The 14,464-nt window shown below is 39.2% G+C and overlaps 1 protein-coding gene across 1 annotated transcript in view; it reads left to right on the plus strand.

The window, feature by feature from the left end:
- The window catches only part of cspg4 (chondroitin sulfate proteoglycan 4), an 87,327-nt gene extending 76,722 nt beyond the window's left edge, over positions 1-10,605 (plus strand). The window contains exons 9-11 of the mRNA XM_037768027.1: positions 555-715; positions 3,958-4,141; positions 5,587-10,605. Of these exons, the coding sequence (XP_037623955.1) occupies positions 555-715; positions 3,958-4,141; positions 5,587-7,451 (2,210 nt within the window). The 3' untranslated portion in view covers positions 7,452-10,605. The remainder of the gene's footprint in view (positions 1-554; positions 716-3,957; positions 4,142-5,586) is intronic.
- Positions 10,606-14,464: the final 3,859 nt, after the last annotated feature.

Raw genomic sequence — 14,464 nt, forward strand, 5'->3', positions numbered from 1 at the left:
TAGTAAAAAGGCACAAGTAAGTACAAAGTATAGAGAAAATATACCAGATATAAAAATACCAGGAGATATATAAACTATTAAAATGTGAATATAGTGCAAAAAGTGATATATAGTGCTGGATAATAAAATATATGAGATCTAGAGACCAGGGGATTAAGAAATGTCAAATATGGAATATAATGCAAGATAAGAACTGAGGTAGAGAGTTTTTTAAAGAGAGATAAAGTGCAGAATAAAGCTGTACATTGTTTGTAGAATACAGTAAAACAAGTCTATAAAGGTGCAGAGTAGAGCTGTTTGTGGTCTCTATTCATAATAAACTTTACTTTCGTGCATGACACAGGAGATGAGTTTTCACATTTTTTGAAAGCTTGAGTAAAAGTTTGGAATGAAACTCTCGCCATCAGGAAACTCTTCCACACAGTGATGTGCATGAATTACTGTAACCGCTAAAGTTTTAGGCAATTCTATACTCTAATTTTACAAGCTCAGCTACACTTCCAAGAGGCCATTTTCAACATCAGAGGATTGTGTGTGTGTGTGTGTTTTCACAGGAACAAGACAGTCTATCACCAGTGCCAATCTGGGGGCTATGACTAATGAGGATGGAAATGAGATAAGCTACTCTCTAATCCGCCCACCTCGTTTGGGGAGACTCATCCTGGCCAATGACAGGAACCAGTATGAGGAAATTACCCGCTTCTCACAAACACAGGTAATTACTTTATCCATGTGTGACGCTAAATGTGTGTCTTTCTGGGATGTATTTCTTTGAGGAGACATTTAATTAATTTCCCTTTCTCCCTTCTTAAAATTAATGTTCTACATTAAACTTAAATGATAACAATACATTATTAGTAAACAGTAAAACACATTAAAGGAAGAAAAATAATGAAAAATCTTGTGGATAAAACAAAAAAATCCAGGAAAGCCAAAGGATAAAGCATCTTTTGATGGAATTTTTCTTTAATAATCAGTTGTATTAAGGGAGCACTGTAAGTTCAACTATTTATTTTTCTTCTTTTCAAATAAATCCTCTCCTCTTTGGGGTTTAACATTAATAGCAGGTTTCCGTTACTAAGCAGTCGTAGCTGTTAAAGGCACTCCAGTCGTCTGCTGTATAGACCATCACACAGACATATAAGAAGTCATAATGCTGCTTTAATGCATAAAAACGCAGCTAATCCTCCTTTCAAACACAAACTGGTGCCGCAGATCTCACCCCGTCTCCCAGAGGTGGAAATTAAGTAATTTAAATTCTTGGGGTTGCAGCTCTTGACTCGTCTGAATACTTTTAAAATGGTCTGCTCAGAATTAAACTGTAATGTCTTATATTTTACTCAGCATTGACTTTTTTTTATATCAGAAAAATCAATGCAATAATCTTGATAGTAAAGCTCACTCAAGACTAAAGCAGACGTAACTTAGTGTTTGTTGACATGACAGAAAATTGATGACTGTAAATGATGTCCTCACCTTCCTCAATCTCACCTAAGTCACATACCAAAGAAAGTTTTTTTCCTTTTTGAGAGACCATTAAACTGCCTGGTAGCTAATAGAAATGTACTTAAAGGTTCAGCAACTGTGCACACAACAGAAATTATTGACTGTTAATTGAGTTCTGCTTCACACACACACACTGTAGTTGTTTTCCATGATGACTTAAGTCTGTACTAAACATCAACAGACCATCTATAACTGCAGTCCACTTTGTGCATGTGTGCAATATGAAGCATCAACATGTTCCTCTTCTTCACCAGCAGGGGGCCTCGTTGAACATGACTTTGTGGTGTTGTGATGTTTAGGGTCACCATTACCATGAGCATCCATTCTATTAAGCTTTTAGCTTATTGAGATTTTACCCTTGATTGTATGTTAAGACTGGGTGACTGCAGTCTTGCAATTAATTTTAAATAAATCTATCACTGTCAAAACCACTGTGTGTAGTGGACAGGGTTGGAGAGGATTTAAATAGACACAAAGAATGATATCTAACAAATATCACGGGATTTATTACAGCATTTTTTATTTTTACTGTACAGTTGGCAAAGTAAACTCAGAAGTAAATATTGAGATTGCAAATTCCAGGCACTCTGAGTCCTGGAGTGTAATACAATGCCTTAGGTTTTTAATGCTTTACACCTATGTGTTTTTTCAACAAAACACTTCATCAGGATCAAGAGTTCCTTTGTTCATTCAGTGTGATTTGTTATTATTATTATTATTTACACAGAGATTGCTGACTTTTAGTTGTAGTGGATAGGGTTGGAGAGGATTTAAATATACACTTGGAGCACAGGTAAAGAGTGATACCTAACAAATGAGGAGATTTCAGGGGATTTATTACAGCACATTTCGTTTTTACTGTACAGTTGGCAAAGTAACTTCAAAGTAAATATTCAGAATACATGGAAAAAGAAAACTCCAGGCACTCTGAGTCCTGCAGTATAATGAAATGTCTTACGTTTTTAATGGTTTACAAAACCCTTCATCGAGGTGTGGCCCCTGATTTCAGAGAGTTTCTATGTTTATTGAGTGTGATTTTTTTATTTTTTTTACTTGTCTGTAAAGCAAAGAGGCACTTCTATTTCACTTTACTCAAATTACATAACCAAATATCCAGATTGTGTTTTAAAAAATCTAATCAAAACCAAAAAGTTCAGAAAGACAGACTTCAATCTGCTTTCTTAAACTAGTGGGGAAGTGGAATTTCTTCCCCACAAACATTAGAGACTCTGGAAGCTTTGCAGTATTTAAAACCAGCCTCAAGTTTTGGCTAAAGTCAGCACAAAAGTGTCACCACTAATGATTGCCTTGTACAGTATTTATTGTATTTATCGTGCAAATCTATTATTTCCATCTCAAACTGATGGACTTTTCTGTATTGTGTTGTTTTATGTAGTGTATTATTCATCATGTGGTTGTGTTTGTGCCCAGGGACAACAGATGCAAATTAGCTTCTAGCTAATTCTGGTGCAATTAGTTTTAATTGTGTGCTGTCCCTGCAGAAGTTAACAACAGAAATAAAATAAGAACATTATTGATTTGTAATTTTCAGCATTTGCTAGATTTGTTTTATGATTACGGGGTACACAACTTGATCATGTAGTATCACCACTATTCATCCACCGTACAGGCCCAGTGTTTGTCTGCGATGGTGGCAGTGTGTTCTCGCTCTCATCTGATTTCCATTCCTGACATCTGACCGTGCTCGGATGAGCATGAGAACAAATTCTTTCCCTGCAAACTGCCCTGTTCAGAGTGTGACAGAAAAATCTAACACTACGTCAAGCTGAAAACACGATCTTATGATTTGAGTTATTCAGCAGTGTGTGTTTGTGTGTGTGCACATGCATGAATAGACTCTTTCTTGCTTGAGTGAGTGTGTGTGTAAGAAAAGAGTTGAGTTTTGGACACAGTGACCTCAGAGAGCAAACTCAGGCCGTCACATTCCAGTTAGCAAACCCGGATCCCAGTACAGCTGAGCCAAACCACTACTGCAGCCATTCGAGCTCCCAGCTTGCTGTGGTTCTTACAAACGTCATTGGGAAAAAGAACTATAAAATACTTTACCAAACTAAAATGTCTTTGTCTTTCAAATCACTCAAGTCAAACCAAATAAAAAGTCTCTAAAAAGTGACAAACGGCAGGTCAAAAATCAAGCTCATATTGACGAGATATTGACAGATCAAATCCTATAGTTGATGATAGTAGATGCTTGACCAAAATACTCAATTTATGTGTCCTATTAGGTATTTTACTGATACTGAATAATATTTTATTTTTTTCCAAAAGACGTGCCAGGATATAATAAAGTTAACTTGGCTGTCTCTATTATATTTTATCTTATTTTTCCAAATATGATCATCTTATTCGATATGGTAAAACATGCAAATTGCAATATTAAGAGTTTTGAACAGCTCATCATCTCCTGATTTTGTTTCCCCCGACACACAGCTGGAGTCCGGAGCGGTCTACTATGAGCACCAGATACCTGAGGATCCTTTCTGGGTGGTGAGGGACTCCATAGATCTTACGCTGTCGTCCCAACCAGCCCCAGATGTCCGTCACATCCTGCCCATCACCATCTCTTACTATGCTGCTCACAGCAACATCTCCTCACAGCTGTGGAAGAACAAAGGTAACATCTTATATCAAAATTTAAATAAATTACCACTAATTCAACTTTTCTTTTAACCTTTATTTAACCAGGAAGGCGCTTGAGATAGAAATCTCTTTTTCCGAGGGAGGCCAAGACAGCACACCAGTTACAGATAGAAATAAAACACTACAAACAGGAAATACAGTCACCAAACACACAAGGAAGAGACTAAATCCAGCTCAAATAAAGCAGTTCATTTTTCATTTATATGGACTTTTAACATGGCTTTGAAATACTTTAACACAATCGTAGTTTTTGCATAAAGATTTACGCAGATGCTGAGATGCAAAGACGAGTGGCTAAACCATTAAAGAGGGCTCCGCCTAAAATAACAGCTCCAGAGTTACAATGTGGAGATATCGTTTTCACCAGCTGCAGCCGTGGTTTATTTAAACAGACACGTCAGATACGTATTTATTTAACCTTTATTCATACAGTGCAGACTGACTGAGTACACATTAGCTGTTACAGCAACACCCTGTTCCCCTGATACGGTACAGTTTGGGTGGAGTATCACTTTAAGGTTGTATAGTTTTATGTACGTTAACATAGAGGATACATACATTTGCAAGGCTGTGAGTTGTACCATAGATAGAGTGCTGCAGGGATGACGTATTTTTATAGGCCGGCGTGATGACAATTAATATCCCCAACAACGAGTGGGGTATTTACGGACGTATTTTATGTTGTGTAACAAAACGTTAAAATCTTTTCAGCTTGTGTTAACCACAGACCTTATTTCATGCATCCAACCAAAAACCCATTAAAAAAAACTCATTGACTCGAGATGAGGGAACCAGAAGTGCTAAAATGGCGAACTCATTTCCGTGTTTTAAGACTCATTCCTGCAGCTCTCTATTGATGGGAAGAACTGCAGTCATGTGACTTGTCCTCCACATGGGATCAACTAAAACTCTAATACTTTAATTCAACATGTCTGTTTTTCATGCAAATGTCACAAATTCTAAAGTGTTTTTATTTTCCCAAGTTTGCAATGTTTTGAAGAGATTTTATTTCGAACATATTGTTTTATTTAAGACCCGGCAGTCACAATTGAGTCATTCTTGAATCCAAAATATCTGCAAATCATTCTATGGTAAAAACATGTCCATTCTGGTCAAACTCACATTGATGTACATTCCTGATTAATCTGCCATTAAGATGGGAATTTGCAGCTTTGGTTTTTTATACAGTTTAAGAATAAATTTCGTATTATGTACTATAAACTCTTTATTGCCTGAATAATCCAAAGTCATAAAGGGACTTGTCACCCCTGCTTCTTTTGCTGCCTGAACAACAAGCCCCCTGCTCCACGTCTCTTTCCTAAATGTCCTGCTCTGCATAATTAAATATCGACAGAACTGAACATAAACTCTCTTTGATAACACATAAAACATCTGTTTGTTTTCATTGTTTCTGCTCAGGTTTGGAAATTGTGCAAGGCCAGAGGAAAGCCTTTGATGATTCAATTCTTGACGCCTCCAACCTTCTTGCTATCCTACCTGAAGATAAGCGAGGCGATGTCGATGTGGTTTTTGAGATGAAGCGTTTCCCTGACCACGGTCGTATCACCCTTGGTGGTCAGGACCTTCCCCGTAATGCCCCATCCTTCATGCAGGAAGATGTAACTCAAGGAAAGCTGGAGTATCTCCATGATGACTCAGGGGCTTCCTTTGACAGCTTCTCTTTCAGAGCCCGTCTAAAGTCTGAGGGTCAGAGTGTGGCCTCACCTGCCGAAGCCGTGGTCCTGGAGGAGGTATTTAATGTGTCAATCAAACGGCGGGGCTCTGACACCCCCGAACTAGTCACTATAGACATGCTCTTGGAGGTTCTTCAAAGCTCTGTGACCATTTTGACCCAGAAGCATCTGAACACTCAGGACGAGGACAGTCCGCCAGATGAGGTGCACTTCAAAGTGACCAAAGCCCCTAGCAACGGTCGCCTGGTTGACCTTACCACAATGGACCCCATCTCTGAGTTCACACAGGAGATGGTCAATCGTGGGCAGGTTGGCTTCGTCAGCTATGGCAGCCTCGCCGATGGCTCTATGGAATTCATTGTGTCAGACGGAGAACACCAAACGGAGCCGCACACGCTCCACATCGGCGTCCTCGCTCACACCCTGATTCTTGACAAAGCCCCTGAGATCAAGGTGAAGCAAGGCGATGATGAGACCCTGGTGACTGAGGAGATGTTGAAGGCCACTACCGGGGGCCCTGTTGAGGAAGACATCCTTTACAAGATCACAAGCGTACCCAAGTATGCAGCTGTCATGGTAGACCGGCAGCCTACATCCGCCTTCACCCAGAAACAGATCAAAGAAGGCCGAGTCAGTGTCCGCTTTGTTAAGTCCACTTCCCCTCGAGACAGTGTTGCGTTTGTAGCCCGTAGCAGGGCTGCTAATGTCTCCTCTGTCCTCAACATCACGGTCCAGCCTCTGGCCAACATCGCTCAGGATCCTCTCTTACCTCAAGGTGCTCTTGTTCAACTGGACAGGAAGCTCCTGGATGCAACTCCCCTGGCAAACAAGACCAGAACCTCCCCTACTTTCACTGTCATCCAACAGCCCCGGGGGGCTCGTTTTGTGAGGTCTGGAGGTCCCGGTGCAGGTCAGCCGGTGGACACATTCAGCCAGAAGGAGCTGGATGAGGGCCGTGTAGCTATGGAAATCCTAAATGGCGCCTCTGGATCACGAGGTGGTGTCAGTCAGGATGAGGCCCGCTTCCTGCTCAAAGCCCATGGGGTTCCTCCTGCAGAATGTGTGCTTTCCTTCCAGACGGGCCCCTACAATGCCTCTGGGGTTTACCCTGTCACTCTGTTGAGGATTCCCTCAGAAGCATCGAAGGACAGCAATGCCCTCCCTGGGGCTGGGTCCCCTCGTTCCACTCCAGCTAGCCCCCCCTGGGGGGGCAACACTGACTGGCCCAACGGAGATGCCCCCACCACAACATCTTCTGGCACTAGCTCCCACGGGAAACCATATGTTTCCCGGCGCAGCAACTTCTGGTCTATTCTCATTCCGATCCTGGTAATCCTTCTCCTCGTGCTGCTGGCGGCCATCTTGGCCTACTACCTGATCCGTAAAAACAAGACAGGCAAGCACGACGTCCAGACGGCAGCAATCAAGCCCAAAAACGGAGAGGTGGCAAGCGCAGAAACCTTTCGCAAAACTGACCCGGCCAATAACATCCCCATGTCCAACATGGACGGCAAAGACGCAGATCCGGAGTTGTTGCAGCACTGTCGGACAACGAACCCGGCCTTGAAAAAGAACCAGTACTGGGTCTGAGACACTTTGAGATAAGACACAGAGGGAGGTGATCCTCAAGTGTTTGGAAGTCTCCTCAAATCATTCCTCTCAGTATTAAAGACCTCTTGCCACACCAGTTTAAATGAAAATTATTTTTTGGTTATTTACTTATCTCAACATAACTGTGGACAAATTCTCAGGCAATGAAACACTGAATACTTATTGGCAAAGAAAGAGGCAGTTTCTTATCAAAGGAGGCTCAGGCCATGTCTATTTATTTTAGTTTTATCATTCCTCTTTGTCAAAGGGCACAAATGAAGACATAAACATGCCATGTGTTTGCAAAAAGTATCTTGGGTGTGCTCTGTCATTGTATTCCATATGATATCATAGGCCAATATTATTCATTTGAGTGGATAGGTGATTTCAAGTCTTTGTGGTGGTTCGATTTTAGTTTTTGGTTCATCAGGAAAGTTGATAAGCCTTGTACATAGATGAAGAGGTAAATGTATGCTGTATTATCGAGAAGATGCCTCTTTGTGTTTTCTCTTTTATATTTCAATGTTTTTAAGGTACCGTTGTATTATGTTTCTCAGGGCTAAATTCAGTTTAAAGGAATAGTACAACATTTTGGAAAATATGTGAATTCACTTTTTTTCTCCGAGAGTTAGATTATAAGATTGATAACACTCTAATATTTGTCTGTTAAACATGAAAATCTAATGAAAAAGGGGGACCAGCTAGGCTGTTTTGATCCAAAGGTAAAAAAAAATATCCACTTACCAGCGCCTCGAAAGCCAGCCCGTTCTCCCTCCCAATTCATCAAATATGGCAGCTTGGTCAGTGGCCCTACGCATGCTAGAACACTCTACATGGTCGTAGTTATGGCAAGAAAGGAGGAAGTCAGGTTACGTTGTATGAAGGGTGATCAATTCCACCAGAGGTGGCAGTCGCGGGGCGATGGATGGGTTAAACAAACACAGGACTTTCGCAACATTACTACGTCGCATACGTAACATAGCCTACTTAATAATGTAAAAAACATACTTATTTTAACCCAAACCACGATCTCTGAAGTTGTTTCCTGTGAAAATGGAAGTTTATTTTGAAAAGTGTGCATGCATGTAATGAGGGGAAATTAACTCATGAAAACTGATGCTAGAGGGGTACTTAGAGTGTCATAGTTTGACGCGTATGACCACTGACCAAGCTGCTGTTTGACGAGTTGGGAGTGTGAACGTGTTGCTAAAGCTCACTAGTCAACATGTTATATCTCTTTTGTATAATCCGCACAAAAACGACAATGTAAAAACAAGGAGTTGTGGTTTTATGGGGGGTTATGTTTGACTGGACGCAGTGACTTCCTGAACCTGGCTTGCTGAAACAAGCTAGCTGTTTCCCCTGTCTCCAATTATGCTATGCTAAGCTAACTATCTCCTGGCTTCATATTTAAGAGACAGATATGAGACTGGTATCTATCTTCTCATCTAACTCTCGGCAAGAGAATAAATAATCTTAGTTCCCAAAATGTCAAACTATTACTTTAATGTCATCACACGATAACATTTCAGTAGTTTTACTTTTGTGTGTAAAGAAGATGGTTTAATACTAAAAAACTTTAAAATGAAAAACTTGTTGCGACAAGTTGCACAGGTTTGATTGAATTTAGCTCAGAGTTATGTCATCATCTGTCATATGTTATTATTTCTGCATGCTTCCAAAGTGCTTGTAAATATTCACTGGACTGGCACAGCACTGACCGCAAAACTACGCAGTACAGTTTGTAGACCACAGGCAGGAGGTATTTTGGTAGTACTGGTCTTCAACACATCCGTATTGGCTGACAGGAAGAAGTGAGGTCATCTGAAACTGGGATGTTTCCAGTTTCCAAGTCTGCAATTAAGAAATCATAAAAACTGGTTGGTGCTGGGATGGGGATAATGAATAAAATGCTCCACTGTTTAGGTTTCATTGATGAAGAAAATGAATACTTTTGTTTTTCAGTTTTCACAGCTATTTTTGATTTTAAGCATTCCATATCTAAGCTAAATATACAGACTGTCATATATTGAAATCATGAGGTTCTTTTTATTCTTTAGAGTTGTTTTGTATGTTGAAACTAAGAAGAGGTTTACTGTAAATCTGACTCTTTTTGTTCCTCTTTGGACGTCTTTATTATCACTCTGACCTGTGACAGTTATCTTGTTGTTGAATGAAGTACTTAGGTAAAGTAGAAAGTGTACAATGAGGTTTTCTTTTTGATCCACTAAAGAAGAGAAAGACTCAACAATTTTCTTTTTCTAAAAAGTGTTTGACTATTGCTGTATATTTCTTTTCTCAAACCGTATACCGATGACACCTTATTCTTTGTTAGTCATGAGGTGTCGTCGGTATCCACTAAAGAAAAGAAAGACAACTATTTTTTTTTCTAAAAAGTGTTTGACTATTTGCTGTACATTTCTTTTCTCAAACTATATACCGATGACACCTTATTCTTTGTTAGTCATATACTGAATATACAATAATTTCTTTGCGGTATTAATCGTCTATTGATCTTATATTTTTGTAGTTTTTTGAGAGCTAGAAATGTGGGTATAGATTGTACAGACAGCACAGAACTCAGGTAGTGATGTGTTTCAGGAGACTGTTTATTTCCAGTGACATCTCTTACAGATTCTCCTTCGGGACATCACATCCACATCTTACCAGTTTTATGTGTAAATATTTGGTTTTTGAGTAAGGCTTTTGGGCTTTATTAACGTCTCAAAATATATATATCATGTTTTGCGTCAAAGGTATATGTACATGTAACTACATTTAATTAGATTGATCAACTACAAATTATGCCTGTGTGTCTGTTTGTGTGTCTCTTTGTGTGTGTTTGTGCAGGTGTCCATCACTCCACTCTGTCACTCTTCTGTTTTCTTCTTACCGAAGGCTGAGTTCATGGCAGAGTTTCATCATCACCCCTCTTTTTTCCTTATTTATTATTTCTGTCACTCCCCATACATCAAGTTAAGTGCTTTGTCAGAGATTAAACTGTAATCTGTAAACTGCAGGTGCCTTTAAAAATAATGATAATACAAAGTGATGTTTAGATTCTGGAACAAGAGAAATGTCTATTGCTGCAGAATGCCTCTGAGTTTGTTCTCGGCACTAATGGAAATAAAAAACGTTCATGCAACAAACCCTGCGTTGTTTTCAGTCGGTGACTTTGTTGTTCTACTGTTCAAAGCTTGTTTAATTCTTTAAACATTTCTTAATTCGCTTTTTTGTCCAATTAAGAAATGTTTCAAAACGCAGACATGTTTCATCACTTCAAAGTGCTGAGAAATGAGTCCATGTTTTTGTGCCTAGATTACTGTAATTCATTATACTCTTGAGCTGGAGTTTCTTCCGATGGTTCAAAATGCAGGAGTCTGTCTTCTAAAACAGACAAAGTACAGGGAGCACATTACTTCCAGTGTTGGTCTGTCGTCATTGCCTCCCAGTGAAGTTTAAAACTAAATATGACATTTTAGTTCTTACTAAACAACAAGGTGAAGTTCTGAATTTTCTGCCCATATATATTTAAAGTCTCTCATGTCGGTTAACCAATGTAAAACTGGATGTTTCCAGATCTTGACTTCAAATGAAGGGAGACGGTGCATTTGCTGTTTTTGCCAAGAAACTTTGGAATAGTTCATGATTAGATCTGCCAAATCTATTGACAAAATAGCATATGCTCTTGTTTTGCTAAACAGATGTTTTTGCTCATTTGTGTTATGCCATTTCCGTTTTAATTCTATTCTTTGCTCTTGTGCCTGTCTGTTTGATATTTCGTGTTAAAGGCTTTTATTGTGAAGCATGCTTTAACCTTTGTTTTGAAAATATCAAGAAATCCTTACTAACACAGTATTAGCTGGAAAATTGTAATAAAAGAAAAGGCTGTCTGCTTTATTAGTTGCTGTCCATGCAGTGGTTAATATTATAGCATGTTTAGAGTCACACTTTATATTTTATTTACTTTCAGAACAAGTTTTTTCAAAGGAAAACTTGGTGTTGTAAACATTTTATTTCATGGTACCTTTCAGCACAACATAATGACACTATACATGCTGTTGAATTCATTATAATGTATGGGTATTTACTTTTAAAACACAATGTTATTTGGACATTAGAGACAATACGCTCATTTTATTAGAAGAGATGTATTAAAATACAGTTTTCAAGAGAAATTCACAGCATTTTCCATGCTTTAGCTATTTATAATAAAAGATAGTGCTGCATTTTTCCCAGGGAAACTTATTTTTTGTCAACCTTTTGTTGTGTTTTTAATAGATGCTATACCTGTTTTGGACCACCAGGTGGTGTTAGGGTGCAAACAGTCCCTTGAAGAAACCAGAACAGTTCTTGCAGCCATTCGTCAGCATTTAACAAGATTCTCTCCATCCGTCATTCTTTCCAGTGAATGGCCTTTGCTTTCAGTGTTTCTCTCAGCTTTTTACATTTTCCTGCTCTCCTGTCTTCTCCCGGTGTTACCGGTCGGCCTCCACTCTTCTCCAAGCCGCTCATCCTGCAGGTTTCATAAGCTGCTTGGCACAGCTGTTCCTCCACATGTGTCTGCTTATGTCATGGTCTCTGAGCAGTCGCTGATGTCAAGTCTCAAGTTCAATATATGTTGAAATGAATACAACTGGGATATTGTATTTCACTGTGCTTAAAGAGTAAACTATTGCTAACACGAACCTAATAAACAAATTGACAAAAACAGAAAAGCTAATTAAACAAAGCTGATTGTCTTATTTGCCACAGATGCCTAAATTGAAACTGAAAGTAAACTAAAAGTAGCAAATTTCCTTAGCTGAAGTTTAATTGAATAAAGCAAAGATAAAACTGATGTAATTGTAATATAGCAAACCTATTGGATTCTATACAGCACAGATGTAAAGTAGATTTTAGTTCAACACTACAAGTATGTCAAAGCCTAAATGCATCTTTCTTTTCCTTGACTTCACCAGCATAAGTGTGAGTTATTATCTGTGATGTGAATTCCTGACCTGAAGATCAAACATTAGTCATTGGGAATAGCTCTCTATCTTGTTGTCGTGCCTTGTAAAAGCTTTTATTAAGAGGAGTTAAAAACAACTTGGAGCAGGACTTCATGTTCTGACACTGAAGGAGTGTTTGTGGTGTTTCCTTCTCCTGATACTGAATGGACACCTCCCACTGCCCACTCCCACAGATGTGCTTTAGTTAGACGTTTCTTTCTAACAACAGGCCTCTCACTGGGTTCCTGCTTCAGATTTTGGATGGAGATGTGTTTCTTAACGCATGTGTTTGGCCCAGATAGAAAGACTGAGCCGCTGATTGGCGGATGTTATCCTCCTCGCTCCCTGAAGACCAACAGGAATGAAAACACACAAGGCAGGGAGGAGGAGGAACCATTCTTAAGATGCCGTTAAGATAAATGCTTGAACTCCTCAACTTTGAAAATCAAGGAATAGACAAAGTATCACATCTGATGGTTTTGGCTTTTAAAGTTTGCTGCAGTTCTCAACATATCAGTGAAGAAATCTGGATTTAGAGCCAACAAAGGGAGTCATAATTGCTAAAGACAATTGTTTGGTAATTCATTTGAAATAAATTTTCCAAAAAAGATATCGCCTCTGCCAGAAGTTTCACCTCATCTGTCACAAACGTCACCGTACAGAAAATGTTCTAGATAAGCCAAGTGACTTTACAAGCAAAGCATCAAGTAATTAAGTCAGCATTATTTGCAGCCTCTTTGAGTTTCGGTTTGCTTGTTAACCTTCAATATAAGACTGAGCTGGGTTGTGTTGACATTGGCTTTGGCTCTTATTGACGGGCGAGTCGGCCTCAGTGGAAGAGAAATGCCTGTTTGCTTTGGACTTTACATTATCTACAGACTCCATCAGCTCTCGACATGCAGTAAGTGGCATTGAAAAAGGACAAATGTGGTGTTTCGGTGCACGCTGTTCGAACCTTACCTTCATATCTCTCACGTCAGTGCAGAAGTCACGACCTGAAAATAAAACCTCTCTGCCTGATTTGTGCATCGCTGCTGTTAAAGTTAATCCTCCACGGAGTCAACTTCCCTCCTAATTGATGCAGCTATCCGCAAGTTTGTTCCATTTGATCTCATTTTGTCGACATTGTTTAGCCTGCATAGTTGGTGCAGCCTCTGGGGACTGAGCCGTATCTTTCCTATTACTGGGGCCTCGACTCTCTTAATATATAAATTCAGTACTATAAGGCACAAGCAAGTAATTGATATAATTTTTTTCAGCACAACACAGGCTATTTGAATATGTAAATAATTCAATTTATATTTACATAGCGTCAAATCACAACAGAAGTTATCTCAAGACGGTACTCTATAATTTAGAGACCCAACAAGAGATCCCTCATGAGCATGCACTAGGTGCGGCATTGGCAAGAAAAAACTCCCCTTTAACGGGTAGAAACATTGGGCAGAACCCGGCTCTGGGTGGGCGGCCATCTGCCTCGAACGGTTGGGTTTTGAGAGAGAGAGAGAGAAATGTCATAAGAAAAAGTTAAACAGAATTTGAATGTTTCAATAATTTATTAATTTTTTGTAAAAAAAACAATTATGTGCAAAAGTTTACTATCTTCACATTTGTAGCCCAAAGGCCTCAGGTGAAAAACAAAACAAAAATAAAAACTCTATTACACAGACAAACAGAACTATTTAGGCTACATTTTTATCACAAGTTGAACCGGTGACTGCAGAGAGCCATAAACACATGAGGTCACCATTTCTGACGGCTGTCGTCAGAAAATGTGACCCCACTGTACCTGTATAATAAATGAGGCAAATAGCACAAAACCACATTGTTAAAAATTTGATTTAAAGATATAGCTTATTCACAAAACTCTAAAAGAAAAGTAAAAGATAGGTACAATGTGTTGCTGGCTCTTCACGTAGCTCAATACACTTCAGATAACTATCTTGAAGTATCTATTTACTCTCTGACGGTTGCTTCCTGTTCCAGTTTATTTCTAAATGCTCTAAACACAGCAGCATCCCT

This window comes from Sebastes umbrosus, chromosome 4, assembly GCF_015220745.1.
Source record: "Sebastes umbrosus isolate fSebUmb1 chromosome 4, fSebUmb1.pri, whole genome shotgun sequence".
Lineage (NCBI taxonomy): Eukaryota > Metazoa > Chordata > Actinopteri > Perciformes > Sebastidae > Sebastes > Sebastes umbrosus.